Source organism: Haliotis cracherodii, unplaced genomic scaffold (genome assembly GCF_022045235.1).
Source record: "Haliotis cracherodii isolate W230 unplaced genomic scaffold, xgHalCrac1.p SCAF_18, whole genome shotgun sequence".
In the NCBI taxonomy this organism is placed as follows: domain Eukaryota; kingdom Metazoa; phylum Mollusca; class Gastropoda; order Lepetellida; family Haliotidae; genus Haliotis; species Haliotis cracherodii.
Window position 1 is genome coordinate 22,176,731 of NW_027266273.1, and position 17,950 is coordinate 22,194,680.

The 17,950-nt window shown below is 45.6% G+C and overlaps 2 protein-coding genes across 5 annotated transcripts; both read left to right on the forward strand.

Annotated features, from left to right (window-relative positions):
* The first annotated feature begins 1,017 nt into the window (after positions 1-1,017).
* LOC139465408 (uncharacterized) lies at positions 1,018-5,371 on the forward strand. 4 transcript variants are annotated; one of them, XM_071247117.1, is made up of 4 exons: positions 1,018-1,092; positions 2,636-2,885; positions 4,843-4,889; positions 5,227-5,371. In XM_071247117.1, exons 2-4 carry the CDS (start codon positions 2,639-2,641, stop codon positions 5,299-5,301), a joined length of 369 nt encoding a protein of 122 aa, XP_071103218.1. In that variant the 5' UTR covers positions 1,018-1,092; positions 2,636-2,638; the 3' UTR covers positions 5,302-5,371. The 4 variants fall into 4 exon arrangements, with proteins under 4 accessions (XP_071103218.1, XP_071103217.1, XP_071103221.1 ...); XM_071247116.1 differs by having other exon boundaries at positions 1,048-1,152; XM_071247120.1 differs by having other exon boundaries at positions 1,054-1,092; positions 2,625-2,885.
* Positions 5,372-11,320: 5,949 nt separating this feature from the next.
* On the forward strand, positions 11,321-13,941 carry LOC139465409 (uncharacterized). The gene is made up of 3 exons (XM_071247121.1): positions 11,321-11,589; positions 12,478-12,524; positions 13,796-13,941. The coding sequence occupies exons 1-3, from the start codon at positions 11,352-11,354 to the stop codon at positions 13,862-13,864; spliced, it is 354 nt and encodes a 117-aa protein (XP_071103222.1). The 5' UTR covers positions 11,321-11,351; the 3' UTR covers positions 13,865-13,941.
* The last annotated feature ends 4,009 nt before the right edge of the window (positions 13,942-17,950 follow it).

Below are 17,950 nucleotides of genomic sequence, written 5' to 3' on the forward strand. Positions count from 1 at the left end.
CGACACTTAAGATGGACTCAGAGGAATTGGAATCAAGTCGTCTTCAGTGATGAATCCCGATTTAATCTTCGATTTGCTGAAGGGCGAGGGTGTGGAGGCGCCGTCATGAACGTTACGCCCAGTGTTGTGTACAGGAAGTTGACAGATTTCGAGGCGGAAGTGTCATGGTGTGGGGTGCTTTCCGTGGCAACCTCAACGCTGCTGCTTACCGCGACCAGGTACTAGCACCAGAACTTCTGCCTTTTATGGCAGCACATGGACCCGGTTTGATCATCAAACACGACAATGCCACACCCCACACAGCAATTTTGCCAAGGAATTTCCTTCAGAATGCGGGAGTCAACGTCATGGACTGGCCGTCAAGGTCTCCCGACCTCAATCCCATCGAACACGTCTGGGATGCTCTTGGCAGAAGTCTGCGCACTCTCCAGAACCAACAACAGAATTTGCATGATCTTGGCGCCATTTTGCAGCAACAATGGCGTCGTCTTCCGAATCATGTGTTTACAAGCATCACAAGGTCCATGCGGAGGCGTTGTGTGGCAGTTGTCAACGCACATGGTGGCCATACACGCTACTGAACTTGTGTGCCATCAGATTCTCGTGCTTGGGACTTATGATTTAAACTGTTGATGTTATTACCGAATACCGTAGGTGCTTGGAGCAAATTATGGTTACCACCGTTAATTAAAATCCTTCTTTGGAAATTAATGATTAAAAATTACCTTCTCTGAAACATTTGTCCGTTGTATATCATATATGGGATTACTTTTACAAATGTAAAGTTTTAAATTTGTCTCAGTATATGTTCCAGATGTGTCCAGACCTGGTGTCACCCTTTTGCAGGTTAAGCTTGCACCTCCAGCATCTGGCATAGTGTGAGATATCGCCACAAACAGCATGTCTATGTTGGGGTCCATGGTTCTCCAGATGTGACTCGGGCCAACAACACACATTATCATGGCGAAGAGGAATTACTCTATGTGGGTCAACATATGTGCTGATTGCCATGCTGGTATAAAAAGGCTTCAAATGCCACCTACTTTCATTACCATCTGTTCTCCAAGACATTAAGTCCCACGCCGACCTGAGGTACGTTATATGTCTAGTGTCATTCTTCATCATTGTTTGACAACCAACATCTACAAATCTGTGAGTGAGTGAGAGAAACTGCTTTAACACTGTTGTAATGTTCATGCAATATGACGGCGGCATGGTATTGCAGTTATAGCACGTCAGATTGATGTGGGTTGCTGGGGACAGATTCTACCTGGGTCCCCACGGGGAACAGTATTGCAGTTATAGCACGTCAGATTGATGTGGGTTGCTGGAGACAGATTCTACCTGGGTCCCCACGGGGAACAGTATTGCAGTTGCAGCACGTCAGATTGATGTGGGTTGCTGGGGACAGATTCTGCCCCGGGTCCCCACGGGGAACAGTATTGCAGTTATAGCACGTCAGATTGATGTGGGTTGCTGGGGACAGATTCTACCGTGACCCGGGTCCCCACGGGGAACAGTATTGCAGTTGTAGCACGTCAGATTGATGTGGGTTGCTGGGGACAGATTCTACCGTGACCCCGGGTCCCCACGGGGAACAGTATTGCAGTTATAGCACGTCAGATTGATGTGGGATGCTGGGGACAGATTCTACCCCGGGTCCCCACGGGGAACAGTATTGCAGTTGTAGCACGTCAGATTGATGTGGGTTGCTGGGGACAGATTCTACCGTGACCCCGGGTCCCCACGGGGAACAGTATTGCAGTTGTAGCACGTCAGATTGATGTGGGTTGCTGGGGACAGATTCTACCGTGACCCCGGGTCCCCACGGGGAACAGTATTGCAGTTATAGCACGTCAGATTGATGTGGGATGCTGGGGACAGATTCTACCCCGGGTCCCCACGGGGAACAGTATTGCAGTTGTAGCACGTCAGATTGATGTGGGTTGCTGGGGACAGATTCTACCCCGGGTCCCCACGGGGAACAGTATTGCAGTTGTAGCACGTCAGATTGATGTGGGTTGCTGGGTACAGATTCTACCGTGACCCCGGGTCCCCACGGGGAACAGTATTGCAGTTGTAGCACGTCAGATTGATGTGGGTTGCTGGGGATAGATTCTACTCCGGGTCCCCACGGGGAAAAGTATTGCAGTTATAGCACGTCAGATTGATGTGGGATGCTGGGGAGAGATTCTACCCCGGGTCCCCAAGGGGAACAGTATTGCACTTATAGCACGTCATATTGATGTTGGAGGAAATGATGCGGGTTTTGGCGTTATGGTGAACTTTCTATACAATGCAATCTTATAAAAAGTCATTTCGCCGAATTGACCAATCAGTTGTGATAATTCCTAAAATATGAACAAGTTCCTATTCCGGATCGCTCGGCCCTTCAGGGTAATGCTTGACGCTATAGTCCTACCTCGCCGTACTTATAATACAGAAGCCCATTTCTGGTGTCCCCCGCCATGATATTGCTGGAATATTGCTAAAAGCGGCGTAAAATCAAACTCACTCAATCACAATAATACAGAAACGCTTTTTCAAGTGTTTAAACATTATCAATAGTGATGATATTACGTGTCACAAAGAGCATGGTTCATATCAATCGCATATATCTGCAGTTGACTTTCAGGCCATGATGCTGGTATATTTGACCTTCACCTTGGTGCTGGTGTCGTCTGCTGTGGCGATAAATGGTCCTTGTGCCCCCAATGAGAATCTACTGACGTTCCTGAAGGCAGTCCACAACATCCCGTCCTACAGCACCATGTCTGCCGACAACAAGGTGCTCCTGACCGAGATGGTGTCGGAGGTGCAGATCTGTCAACTCACAGCCTACATCAACACCATTGGCTTCAGCAAAGTCCTTGGTTTGCTGGACAGTAAGTATAACGACTGGACCGCTGGAATGTCAGTCATGTGCTGATGGTACATACCAAACACGATTCCCCGCATGTCATTCATGTGCTGATGGTACATACCAAACACGATTCCCCGCATGTCATTCATGTGCTGGTGGTATATACCATACATGATTCCCCGCATGTCATTCATGTGCTGATGGTACATACCATACATGATTCCCCGCATGTCATTCATGTGCTGATGGTACATACCAAACACGATTCCCCACATGCCATTCATGTGCTGGTGGTACATACCAAACACGATTCCCCGCATGCCATTATGTGCAGGTGGTACATACCAAACACGATTCCCCACATGCCATTCATGTGCAGATGGTACATACCAAACACAATTCCCAGCCTGTCATTCATGTGCAGATGGTACATACCAAACACAATTCCCGCATGGCATTCATGTGCAGGTGGTACATACCAAACACAATTCCCCGCATGTCATTCATGTGCAGGTGGTACATACCAAACACGATTCCCCGCATGTCATTCATGTGCTGATGGTTCATACCAAACACGATTCCCCGCATGTCATTCATGTGCAGGTGGTACATACCATACACGATTCCCCGCATGTCATTCATGTGCTGATGGTACATACCAAACACGATTCCCCGCATGTCATTCATGTGCTGATGGTACATACCAAACACGATTCCCCGCATGCCATTCATGTGCTGATGGTACATACCACATGCCATGTGCCATCTTCCCGAGGCAAGGGAGTTAACTGACTATAAAAGTCCAGTTTCCACCCTTGCCGAATTAGGCTGAAATTGCTGGGCTCGATCGTAGCGCCACCGCTGGCTATTACCAGTTACGTCCCTTCTAAGTCTCTCCTATGGACCAATCAGATTCCACCTCTCGTATCACTTGCGTTTGCTTCCCACAAAATGGTGGCGCCGAGTCAGGACGATCTGATCGATAATCAAAATCTATATTGTGAAAAAACGGGTCTTACATCGCGAAATGCATCAAATCACGTGAGCAACTTGATCAAAAACATGAAAAGATTTGGAAAATATCTGCTGACAACGAGTTGGCGATGCACATGCTTTGCAAATCCTGCAATCGACCGAAATCTGCACGACGATTTCGATTTCGGTGCGCGATTTTGATTGGACTAAGCATAGACACGTTAGTCCAGCCAAAATGTAACTCCATAATACCAGCCTAGTTGCGGCAAGGGTGGAAACTGAACTTTTATAGTCAGTTAACTCTCTTGCCTCAGGAAGATGGCCATCTGCAGGTGGTACAAACCAAACACAATTCCCAGCATGTCATTCATGTCCAGGTGGTACATACCAAACACGATTCCCCGCATGTCATTCATGTGCTGATGGTACGTACCAAACACAATTCCCCGCATGTCATTCATGTGCTGGTACGATTGATAGTTTGTCATTCCTGTAACCAGTGCGACAACCACCATGTCTATCGTGTACTGAACAGTGAGTTATAATCTCGACAACCACCATGTCTAGCATGATCTTGCATTACTGACAAAGCAATTATGGATAAAAAAGTCCAGACAGATTTATTTCAGGACAATAGTAGAATGACATTTGTCGTGGGTAAATTCGACATGGAGCACAATTTGTATGTTGAATCTGAATAGATTTACACATTTGTGCTTTATTAACATTCCATGTATCATCTTTCTTTCAAATGCCTGATGGGCGGTCGGGTAGCCTAGTGGTTAAAGTGTTCGCTCGTCACGCTGAAAACCCAGGTTCGATTCCCGACATGGGTACAATGTGTGAAGCCCATTTCTGGTGTCCCCCGCTGTGATATTGCTGGAATATTGCTAATAGCGGCGTAAAACCAAACTCACTCACTCACACTCAAATACCTGATAAAGATTATGTACAGTAATTCCCTGTTCGTCGTGTCATGACGTGTCAAACTACTGCCTTTACAGGTCTTACCCCACAGGAAGCCCATCTGTTGAATTCCTATCTCGTGAAGGTGAGTGTTAGCAGGACATGGGCTCTCGTCCATGTGTTCTCCTACACAACACGGGTTTTTGTCTTTGTGCTTACGTTGTGTAGGGCGAAGTGTATTTAGAAGTAAGGGTTTCGTTAGCTTTACGAACCGCGGCGAGAGGCTGTGTTTTTTCATTCTCACACTGTATTATATAACCCATTCTTTATTCCACAGTGCGATTGTTCTACTGACGACTTCACAAAACGTTATTTAAGCACACAATAGGTTCTAGTTGCTAAAAAAGGAGTCAGATTGTGCATTGTGACTTGCCGTTCATTGTGTGTTCATCGCATGTGTTAAATTTACTGTTTGATTTCAGCACCTGAACATTGAGAAGGCTGTGAGCGACAAGCTTCACCATACAACAACTCGCCCACCCACGCCTCACCACTGATACACGGGGTCACGAGTTCCCAGAGAGCTAGTGCTACATCTGAAAGAAGAGCATTTGAAGAAATAAATGAGAGAAAAAGAACATGTTCTTTCTTTTGTTTTTAGTCTTGGTAATTGGGTTTCTATCTAAAAGGTAGCATATAGATGATACCAACCTACTAGTTATAATTGAAAACTTTATTGAAATTCATCGTGATCATTAAGTAAGCTATCACACTGTTTTCAAAGGACGGTTAGTTTTCAGTGTGGTACGTGTCGACATTTGTACGTAAAAGGATTCGGTGTATGTCCTATCTGATACCTGATACCTGACTCTAGTATGTCCTATCTGATACCTGATACCTGACTCTAGTATGTCCTATCTGATATCTGATACCTGACTCTAGTATGTCCTATCTGATACCTGATACCTGACCCTAGTATGTCCTATCTGATACCTGATACCTGACTCTAGTATGTCCTATCTGATACCTGATACCTGACTCTAGTATGTCCTGTCTGATACCTGATACCTGACTCTAGTATGTCCTATCTGATACCTGATACCTGACTCTAGTATGTCAAGTCTGATACCTGACCCTAGTATGTCCTATCTGATACCTGACCCTAGTATGTCCTGACCCTTGTATGTCCTGTCTGATACCTGACCCTAGTATGTCCTGTCTGATACCTGACCCTAGTATATCCTATCTGATTCCTGACCCTAGTATGTCCTATCTGATACCTGACACTAGTATGTCATATCTGATACCTGACCCTAGTATGTCCTGTCTGATACCTGACCCTAGTATGTCCTATCTGATACCTGACTCTAGTATGTCCTGTCTGATACCTGACCCTAGTATGTCCTGTCTGATACCTGACCCTAGTATGTCCTGTCTGATACCTGACCCTAGTATGTCATATCTGATACCTGACCCTAGTATGTCCTATCTGATACCTGACCCTAGTATATCCTATCTGATACCTGACCCTAGTATGTCATATCTGATACCTGACCCTAGTATGTCCTATCTGATACCTGACCCTAGTATGTCCTGACCCTTGTATGTCCTGACCCTAGTATGTCCTATCTGATACCTGACCCTAGTATATCCTATCTGATACCTGACCCTAGTATGTCATATCTGATACCTGACCCTAGTATGTCCTATCTGATACCTGACTCTAGTATGTCCTGTCTGATACCTGACCCTAGTATGTCATATCTGATACCTGACCCTAGTATGTCCTATCTGATACCTGACCCTAGTATGTCCTATCTGATACCTGACCCTAGTATGTCCTGTCTGATACCTGACCCTAGTATGTCCTGTCTGATACCTGACCCTAGTATATCCTATCTGATTCCTGACCCTAGTATGTCCTATCTGATACCTGACTCTAGTATGTCCTGTCTGATACCTGACCCTAGTATGTCCTGTCTGATACCTGACTCTAGTATGTCCTATCTGATACCTGACCCTAGTATGTCCTGTCTGATACCTGACCCTAGTATGTCCTGTCTGATTCCTGACCCTAGGATGTCTTATCTGATACCTGACTCTAGTATGTCCTGTCTGATACCTGACCCTAGTATGTCCTATCTGATACCTGACTCTAGTATGTCCTATCTGATACCTGACTCTAGTATGTCCTGACCCTAGGATGTCTTATCTGATACCTGACCCTAGTATGTCCTATCTGATACCTGACCCTAGTATGTCCTATCTGATACCTGACTCTAGTATGTCCTATCTGATACCTGACTCTAGTATGTCCTGACCCTAGGATGTCCTATCTGATACCTGACCCTAGTATGTCCTATCTGATACCTGACTCTAGTATGTCCTATCTGATACCTGACCCTAGTATGTCCTGTCTGATACCTGACCCTAGTATGTCCTGTCTGATTCCTGACCCTAGGATGTCTTATCTGATACCTGACTCTAGTATGTCCTGTCTGATACCTGACCCTAGTATGTCCTATCTGATACCTGACTCTAGTATGTCCTATCTGATACCTGACTCTAGTATGTCCTGACCCTAGGATGTCTTATCTGATACCTGACCCTAGTATGTCCTGTCTGATTCCTGACCCTAGTATGTCCTATCTGATACCTGACCCTAGTATGTCCTGTCTGATACCTGACTCTAGTATGTCCTGTCTGATACCTGACCCTAGTATGTCCTATCTGATACCTGACCCTAGTATGTCCTGTCTGATACCTGACTCTAGTATGTCCTATCTGATACCTGACCCTAGTATGTCCTGACCCTTGTATGTCCTGTCTGATACCTGACTCTAGTATGTCCTGTCTGATACCTGACCCTAGTATGTCCTGTCTGATACCTGACCCTAGTATGTCCTATCTGATACCTGACCCTAGTATGTCCTATCTGATACCTGACCCTAGTATGTCCTGTCTGATACCTGACCCTAGTATATCCTATCTGATACCTGACCCTAGTATGTCCTATCTGATACCTGACCCTAATATGTCCTGTCTGATACCTGACCCTAGTATGTCCTATCTGATACCTGACCCTAATATGTCCTGTCTGATACCTGACCCTAGTATGTCCTGTCTGATACCTGACCCTAGTATATCCTATCTGATACCTGACCCTAGTATGTCCTATCTGATACCTGACCCTAGTATGTCATATCTGATACCCGACCCTAATATGTCCTGTCTGATACCTGACCCTAGTATGTCCTATCTGATACCTGACCCTAGTATGTCCTATCTGATACCTGACCCTAGTATGTCCTGACCCTAGTATGTCCTATCTGATACCTGACCCTAGGATGTCTTATCTGATACCTGACCCTAGTATGTCCTGTCTGATTCCTGACCCTAGTATGTCCTGTCTGATACCTGACCCTAGGATGTCTTATCTGATACCTGACTCTAGTATGTCCTGTCTGATACCTGACTCTAGTATGTCCTGTCTGATTCCTGACCCTAGTATGTCCTGTCTGATACCTGACCCTAGTATGTCCTGACCCTTGTATGTCCTGTCTGATACCTGACCCTAGTATGTCCTGACCCTAGTATGTCCTGTCTGATACCTGACTCTAGTATGTCCTGTCTGATACCTGACCCTAGTATGTCCTATCTGATACCTGACCCTAGTATGTCCTGTCTGATACCTGACCCTAGTATGTCCTGTCTGATTCCTGACCCTAGTATGTCCTGACTGATACCTGACCCTAGTATGTCCTGTCTGATACCTGACCCTAGTATGTCCTGTCTGATACCTGACCCTAGTATGTCCTGTCTGATACCTGACCCTAGTATGTCCTGTCTGATACCTGACCCTAGTATGTCCTGTCTGATTCCTGACCCTAGTATGTCCTGACTGATACCTGACCCTAGTATGTCCTGTCTGATACCTGACCCTAGTATGTCCTGTCTGATACCTGACTCTAGTATGTCCTCTCTGATACCTGACCCTAGTATGTCCTATCTGATACCTGACCCCAATATGTCCTGTCTGATTCCTGACCCTAGTATGTCCTGTCTGATACCTGACCCTAGTATGTCCTGTCTGATACCTGACTCTAGTATGTCCTCTCTGATACCTGACCCTAGTATGTCCTGTCTGATACCTGACCCTAGTATGTCCTGTCTGATACCTGACTCTAGTATGTCCTATCTGATACCTGACCCTAGTATGTCCTATCTGATACCTGACCCTAGTATGTCCTATCTGATACCTGACTCTAGTATGTCCTGTCTGATACCTGACCCTAGTATGTCCTGTCTGATACCTGACCCTAGTATGTCCTATCTGATACCTGACCCTAGTATGTCCTATCGGATTCCTGTACCTGGTGTATCCTCGCTCCTGCCTGTCCTATGCACGTCATAACTGCTGCCTGTCCTAGGCACGTCGTAGCTGCTGTCTGTCCTAGGTACGTCGTAGCTGCTGTCTGTCCTAGGCACGTCGTAGTGGCTGCCTGTCTTAGGCACGTTATAGCTGCTGTCTGTCCTAGGCACATCATATTTGCTGTCTGTCCTAGGCATGTCGTAACTGCTGACTGTCACAAACACGTCGTAGCTGCTGCCTGTCCTTGGCACGTCGGAGTTTCTGTCTGTCCTAGGCACGTCGCAGCTGTTGTCTGTCCTAGGCACGTCGCAGCTGATGTTTATCCTAATCTCGCCGAAGCTAATGTCCTCCCTAGGTACGTCGTAGCTGCTGTCTGTCCTAGGCATGTCGTAGCTGCTGCTTGTCTAAGGCATGTCGTACCTGCTGCCTGTCCTATGCATGTCGTAGCTGCTGCCTGTCTAAGGCACATCGTAGTTGCTGTCTGTCCTAGGCATGTCGTAGCTGCTGCCTGTCTAAGGCATATCGTACCTGCTGCCTGTCCTATGCATGTCGTAGCTGCTGCTTGTCTAAGGCATGTCGTACCTGCTGCCTGTCCTATGCATATCGTAGCTGCTGTCTGTCTAAGGCATATCGTAAGTGCTGCCTGTGTTAGGCACATCGTAGCTGCTGTCTGTCCTAGGCACGTCGTAGCTTTTGCCTGTTCTAAGCACGTTGTAGTTGTTGCCTGTCCTAGGCACGTCGTAACTGATGCCTGTCCTAGGCACGTCGTAGCTGCTGTCTGTCCTAGGCACGTCGTAGCTGCTGTCTGTCCTAGGCACGTCGTAACTGCTGCCTGTCCTAGGCACGTCGTAGCTGCTGTCTGTCATAGGAACGTCGTAGCTGCTGTCTGTCCTTGGCAAGTCGTAGCTGCTGCCTGTCCTAGGCACGTCGTAGCTGCTGCCTGTGTTAGGCACGTCGTTGCTACTGTCTGTCTTAGGCACGTCATAGCTGCTGCCTGTTAGGCACGTCGTAGCTGATGTCTGTCATAGGAACGTCGTAGCTGCTGTCTGTCCTTGGCAAGTCGTAGCTGCTGCCTGTCCTAGGCACGTCGTAGCTGCTGCCTGTGTTAGGCACGTCGTTGCTACTGTCTGTCTTAGGCACGTCATAGCTGCTGCCTGTTAGGCACGTCGTAACTGCTGTCTGTCCTAGGAACGTCATAACTGCTGCCTGCCCTAGGCACGTCGTAACTGCTACCTGTCCTAAGCGCGTCGTAGCTGGTGTCTGTCCTAGGAACGTCGTAACTGCTGTCTGTCCTTGGCACGTCGTAGGCCCATTGTTCTCTTTGAACCTGGTCATGGCTTGAAATCGAAGTTTGAACTTTCTTTGCGGTAAGGAACCCGCATTACAGTCGTACTGTTTTATATACTGTTTTCTCAGTGACACCAATGACATCTTGCCTGTACTGAAGCAGTGCTTCGATATCATCTCCTGCAGCACAACAACGCCCTATCGTATTGGTGCTGCGTATGAACATTGAATTTTGGAATGGGCACTGGTCAGATTGAATTAGAGAAAGGTTTCCAGTATGAAATCGACCACTGAGGATTATGAACTCACTCAGGCAGGAACAGAACACACCTTTCAGTTCCGTTTTACTGCGGGCACATAACCATCACGTTTACACGTTGACTTTATCAGTGTTTTTCCACAAACCAAACCAGATAACGGGTGACATTCCAGTCTGTCACGTTCACACGCTATCTCCACTGATCTACTTCTTTATATTGAACCTACACAACGGATCGTATATTCTCAGCCGAACCCAGTACAGGTAAATGAAGTCCACAGCGTCTCCTTGAATAAGACAATGTGTGACAATGTGTGACAATGTGTGACAATGTGACCATGTAACATATCATACCTCCATGGCACGGATGGCCCAGTGGTCTCAGGCGCTGCAATTAGCTGTGCAGAGTTGCGTTTCTTAGGCACGCCAGAAACCTATGATTGTGGGTTCGAATCCCGGTTCACCCCAATTGTTTCTAGGTTTGTCAGAACCATACCCGTGCTCATGGGTTTCACCGAAGTGGTAAACGTCTGAGACCTGCATCACTTCGGGCTTTCTTCACACATTAAGCTGACTCGCCGTGATATAAATGGAATACTGTTAAAAACGGCGTTAAACCCAACTCACTCACTCACTCACTCTTTTGTCCCTGCAGCGTTACGCCTCAGCATCTGTCTCTTCTATCCACAATGATCCCCTACGTGGTTCTGGCGCTACTGCTATCAACGGCTGCTGCTTCTGGGCCCTGCGCCCCGAACGAGGACCTCCTCAAACTGCTGAAAGGCATCCATGCAGCCCCATCGTACAGCACAATGTCAGCTGCCAACAAGGCGCTTATCCCTGAGCTGATTGGCGCATCTGAATCCTGTCAGCTGACGGCGTATATCTACACCGTGGGCTTCCATAAAGTCCTGGATTTGTTGGACAGTAAGTAATGGTATATTCGACTTCCATACTGTTCCGAATATCGTGAGTATTTGTTGACATGGCCCTTGTGGTCTGACATCCAGTCCTGGACTTCATTGACGGATGGTTTATATATTGGGGAGTCCATTCTTGGTGCTGTTGACTTTGCGTACTGAATGGCGTATGGCGAGCGAGCATCTGAAAATGGCTGCCGATCAGGAGCTGGATACGTTCGCTATTGGAACATTAACAGATGTGTTTATCACAAACTGTAACACGGCTCTAGCACTTGACAACAACTTATCAAACATTATGAAATCTATTTCAGAGCACATCTAATTAAATTGTTTGTTTGTTATTTAACGCCACCCTCAGCAATACATGACGACGGTCTGTAAATAATCGATCGAGTCTGTAGCAGACAATCCAGTGATTAACATCATGACCATCGATCCACCAAATTGGGATACGATGACATGCATCAACCAAGTCAGCGAGCCTGACCACCCGATCTCGTTAGTCGCCTCTTACGACACGCATGGGTTGCTGAGGACAAGTAACCCGCTGTAATACACTACCACTGTGTCACAAAAATGAGCTGAATCGCCCGGTTCGAAATTAAAATTAGATATCTAATCTACAGTTGGAATATCTCAAATTCAAAGCACAGGAGGTTTATCTTCTAGCTGTCCTTGTGTACTGATAGTGATAACTATCAAGATCGTTATTAACATGAGATCAGACCAAGTAATACATTATAATACGGAATGGCGTTTGTTTCGTCTGTGTAATTGTTATCGTTTTCATTCACTCCGTAGATATGTTACCGGAGTAGAAATGTATCTACACCAGTTAAAACCGGATATTTCACCGTGATGCATGCTCGACTGTGACTGTTCCTCTCCGCAGGTGTGACGCCAGGTGAAGCTCACTTCTTGAACACCTACCTGTCAGCGGTAAGTACAGGTGAAACTCACTTCTTGAGCACCTACCTGTCAGCGGTAAGTACAGGTGAAGCTCACTTTTTGAACACCTACCTGTTAGCAGTAAGTACAGGTGAAATTCACTTTTTGAACACCTACCTGTTAGCAGTAAGTACAGGTGAAGCTCACTTTTTGAACACCTACCTGTCAGCGGTAAGTACAGGTGAAACTCACTTTTTGAACACCTACCTGTTAGCAGTAAGTACAGGTGAAACTCACTTCTTGAGCACCTACCTGTTAGCGGTAAGTACAGGTGAAACTCACTTCTTGAACACCTGCCTGTTAGCAGTATGTACAGGTGAAACTCACTTCTTGAACACCTGCCTGTCAGGGATAAGTACAGGTGAAACTCACTTCTTGAACACCTACCTGTCAGCGATAAGTACAGGTGAAACTCACTTCTAGAGCACCTACCTGTCAGCGATAAGTACAGGTGAAACTCACTTCTTGACACCTACCTGTCAGCAATAGGTACAGGTGAAACTCACTTCTTGAACACATACCTGTCAGCAGTAAGTACAGGTGAAACTCACTTCTTGAGCACCTACCTGTCAGCGGTAAGTAAAGGTGAAACTCACTTCTTGAACACCTACCTGTCAGCAGTAAGTACAGGTGAAACTCACTTTTTGAACACCTGCCTGTCAGCGATAAGTACAGGTGAAACTCATTTCTAGAGCACCTACCTGTCAGCGATAAGTACAGGTGAAACTCACTTCTTGACACCTACCTGTCAGCAATAGGTACAGGTGAAACTCACTTCTTGAACACCTACCTATCAGCGATAGGTACAGGTGAAACTCATTTCTTGAGCACCTACCTGTCAGCAGTAAATACAGGTGAAACTCACTTCTTGAACACCTACCTGTTAGCAGTAAGTACAGGTGAAACTCACTTCTTGAACACCTACCTGTTAGCAGTAAGTACAGGTGAAACTCACTTCTTGAACACCTACCTGTCAGCGGTAAGTACAGGTGAAACTCACTTCTAGAGCACGTACCTGTCAGCAGTAAGTACAGGTGAAACTCACTTCTTTAAACCTACCTGTCAACAGTAAATACAGGTGAAACTCACTTCTTGAAACCTACCTGTCAGCAGTAAATACAGGTGAAACTCATTTCTTGAGCACCTACCTGCCAGATGGTACCTAGCTGATTCAAGAAGTTTTCTTGCGAAATCTGGATATGTAGTCACGTGATGACATTGTCAGACGCAACGCTTCATTAAGTTTGTTGTGTTTGTTCCAGCATCTCAAGTTTGAGCAGTCCCTGGCTGGGTTGCACACAACGGCCAAACCTGCACCTACTCACTCATAGTAAGCATGGGAGATCAACAGTGACCTTTCCTTTGCCGCCATGTTGTTGTTTTTAACCAATATAAACATATTTGCCTCCGTATGTTGTCCGGTGTTAATGAGAAACCAAAGTTCTGAAACCTGTTATAAGAATGTTATAAGTTATGCCACGTCATCACTTTCAAATCAGATCGCTGATACTAAACTGCATGAAAGATTGAGAGAGTGAGTGAGTGAGGTAGTTGGGTTTGACGCTTCGTTGAACATATTGCCGTTTTATCACCATGCATCAGCTTGATGTGGCTGCAGGACTCGAAGTGATACAGGTCATAGTAATTTACCACTTTGGTGAAACCCTAGAACACGGTTATGATGATGAAACACATAATCAAGGTGATCTCGGATTCGAACCCATCACCATTAAAGAACGTCAGTTAATACGTTCGTAGCATTTGACTTCATCCGTGCCTGGTTAGAACTACAGGAAGTCCGTGCTGACACCGCCATGGCTGGTGGCAGCTGCCTCCGTCGTAACGCTGTTCGGGGCTTTAGTGGATGTTCGGGGCTGTAGTGGGTGTTCGGGGCTGTAGTGGATGTTCGGGGCTGTAGTGGGTGTTCGGGGCTGTAGTGAATGTTCGGGGCTTTAGTGGATGTTCGGGGCTGTAGTGGGTGTTCGGGGCTGTAGTGGATGTTCGGGGCTGTAGTTGGTGTTCGGGGCTGTAGTGGATGTTCGGGGCTTTAGTGGATGTTCGGGGCTGTAGTGGGTGTTCGGGGCTGTAGTGGATGTTCGGGGCTGTAGTGGGTGTTCGGGGCTGTAGTGGATGTTCGGGGCTTTAGTGGGTGTTCGGGGCTTTAGTGGATGTTCGGGGCTTTAGTGGGTGTTCGGGGTTGTAGTGGATGTCCGGGGCTGTAGTGGATGTTCGGGGCTGTAGTGGGTGTTCGGGGCTGTAGTGGTTGTTCGGGGCTGTAGTGGATGTTCGGGGCTGTAGTGGATGTTCGGGGCTGTAGTGGGTGTTCGGGGCTGTAGTGGATGTTCGGGGTCATTGTGGGTGTTCGGGGTCATTGTGGGTGTTCGGCGTTATTGTGGGTGTTCGGCGTTATTGTGGGTGTTCGGGGCTGTAGTGGGTGTTCGGGATTAGTGTGGGTAATCGGGGACACTGTGGGTGTTCGGGGTCATTGTGGGTAATCAGGGTCATTGTGGGTGTTCGGGGTTAGTGTGTGTAATCGGGGTCATTGTGGGTGTCCGGGGTTAGTGTGGATGTTCGGGGTTATTGTAGGTGTTCGGAGCTGTTGCGAGTGTTCGGGGTTAGTGAGGATGTTTCGGGGTCATTGTGGGTGTTCGGTGTCATTGTGGGTGTTCAGGATCAGTGTTGGTGTTCGCGGTCATTGTGGGTGTTCCGGGCTGTTTTGGGTGTTCGGGGTTATTGTGGGTGTTTGGGTTGCTGTGGGTGTTCGGGGTTCTTGTGGGTGTTCGGGCTGTTGTGGATGTTCGGGGCTGCTGTACTGGACAACACATCAATTATAGGTCACGTGTTTAAGGAATGCTTGAAACCAGATCCACGTTGGGCATGAATACATATTCACGCAGAACCAAAACTCGATTCTGATTAGAGGTTTCAAAGCACAATAACAAACCTCTGATTAAAATAGCCGTCATACTAATGGCTATCGATATTTCTGTAAAGCAACATTAAACTGCTAAAATGTAGGGGAAAAAATAATAATGTAAAAGTATAATTAAATTTATTTTAAGAGTAGCATGTGCAACAAACACCACACCAACAGAACGACACCAGTAAGCACAACTACCTTCTTTAACATCATATGGGTATTTGACGTGCACCGAGGTCAAAGTGGCCTTATCAAGCAAAACATTGTTCTTGGTAACGCAGTATGGTTTGGGTGACTTTTACTGACGCTTCTAGCAATAAAGGAATTCCAAACTCCAACTATTCTCCCCCGGCATTGCTTCCGGCAGGACAGGGCCTGCTTACCCTTTTGGCGAACACCTGGTGTCATCACCGTTTATCAGTGATCCATTCTATAATGTTCACCCTATTTTGCTTTTTATACCCACTGGAATCTGTTTCAGATAATCGATACTGGTTATTCTCTGGCTTTGACATTTAATATTTACGAGAAGAATGTATACAAAACGTCTTAATATCTTTAACCTTGCTTCCATTCTGTTCGTATTTTACATTTAATGGAACGTTATGCAAAGCACTGTATAATTTATTCAAAGATGATGATTGTACAATTTACTTTAGTGGATAGAACCAAGCAACAAGCCGTAACAGATAGCAAGGGCGGGTCCAGTATTCTGAAAAGGGAGGGTTCCAAAATATCAATGGATCGTATCTGTAACACTACAGATCAAATTATAAATTATTTGAAATTATCATGATTGTGTGTTTGGTTGAATGCCGCTTTGAACAGTGTTTCAGCTATTTCACAGCTGCGTTCCAGCAGGATGTGAAGATCATATGAAGGGCAGATTATCATATTAAAACTGCCAAAACTCAAAAGATACTAAATTACCACTCTACATGTTATTAAGAATAATCGTATCCATTGTATATTAATTCCAACAATTTAGCCAAATGGCCGCCGCATAGTAGATCGTAGTGTTAAAAATTCGGATATAATGTCCATGTACAAGAATAAATGACACTTATGATGGGGCAATGTTTAATATTTTTAAAACCTGCTCACTAGATTTATGAGTGTACGTATTTGAATGGTTAACGCAACAGCAATATTTCAACTATATGACGGCGGTCTGTATATAATCCAGCATGGACCAGACAATCCAGTGATTGATGTTATGAGCAACGATCCACGGCGTCGGGGTACGATGACACACGTAGGACCATGTCGCCGAGACTGGCTACTACGTCGCCCCCTCAAGGAGACTGCAATGGTGGCCATGTTAGAAATCGGGATGGAATTTCGTGAGCACGCATACATATTGCTGAGATCATCCATGCAACCTCCGCTCAGGTTGAGGCGAGTTACAACACCTGCAGATGTTCCTGAGCACTGCACTCGATAGTTTACATTAGTTGCTTTCCGTTTTAAACAAAACATATAGAGACAACATGATTCTAAATAACAGCGCATGATGAACAAACATGAACACATTACGGGTATGATAGCATGGTAAATATAGACCTTCCTGATCAATGTCACTTCCAGTGATGATAAAAAACAGTCGTCACCTTGATCTCAACAGTTACAGTTGTCTGGTCATCGATCACTAGATCGGTCCAACTGAAACCCTAGGTTCCTTATTCACCATTTATGCGCCGTACTTGTTAGTTTGAAGTAAATCACAAATGCATATTAGTTTGTGGTGTGCCATTCATAGGTTGAAGTAAAACATGAATACATGTTAATTTGAAGCAAAACGTGAATACTTGTAGGTTGCAGTAAAATGTGAATACTTGCGAGGTTGCAGTAAAATGTGAATATTTGCGAGGTTGCTGTAAAAGATGAATATTTGCGAGGTTTCTGTAAAAGATGAATATTTGCGATGTTGTTGTAAAAGATGAATAATAACTAGGTTGTATTAAAACATGAACATTTGTTAGGTGACAGTAAAAGATGAATACTTGCGAGGTAGCTGTAAAAGATGAATACTTGCTAGGTTGCAGTAAAAGATGAATACTTGCTATGTTGCTGTAAAGCATGAATACTTGCGAGGTTGTGTTAAAACGGTTACATGTTTGATTGTAGTAAAACAGTAATACTTGTTAGGAAGCAGTAAAACATGAATACTTGTTTCGTTGTCGTATACGAATACTTGTTTGGTTGTAGTAAAAGATGAATACTTGCTAGGTTGCAGTAAAAGAAGAATACTTGCTAGGTTGCAGTAAAAGATGAATACTTGCTAGGTTGCTGTAAAAGATGAATACTTGCTAGGTTGCTGTAAAGAAAAAACGACTAAACCCTCTCCGTACTCACAAGAAATCTCTGCTAAAAGCAGGGTCGATTGTACGATTCCGAAAGTATCAAGAGAATGCGTTTATGAATCAGCGATGATACTGGATGTTCGAGAAAAGGTGACTTCCGTCAAAAACACATGCAAAGGCAAGTCAATTTTTCA

Coding starts and splice junctions, on each gene's coding strand:
- LOC139465408 (XM_071247116.1), top strand. CDS start 1,102: ATGTCTAGTGTCATTCTTCATCATTGTTTGACAACCAACATCTACAAA. Junction 2,886..4,842: donor AGTCCTTGGTTTGCTGGACA/GTAAGTATAACG, acceptor CTGCCTTTACAG/GTCTTACCCCACAGGAAGCC. Junction 4,890..5,226: donor TGAATTCCTATCTCGTGAAG/GTGAGTGTTAGC, acceptor GTTTGATTTCAG/CACCTGAACATTGAGAAGGC.
- LOC139465409 (XM_071247121.1), top strand. CDS start 11,352: ATGATCCCCTACGTGGTTCTGGCGCTACTGCTATCAACGGCTGCTGCT. Junction 11,590..12,477: donor AGTCCTGGATTTGTTGGACA/GTAAGTAATGGT, acceptor TCCTCTCCGCAG/GTGTGACGCCAGGTGAAGCT. Junction 12,525..13,795: donor TGAACACCTACCTGTCAGCG/GTAAGTACAGGT, acceptor TGTTTGTTCCAG/CATCTCAAGTTTGAGCAGTC.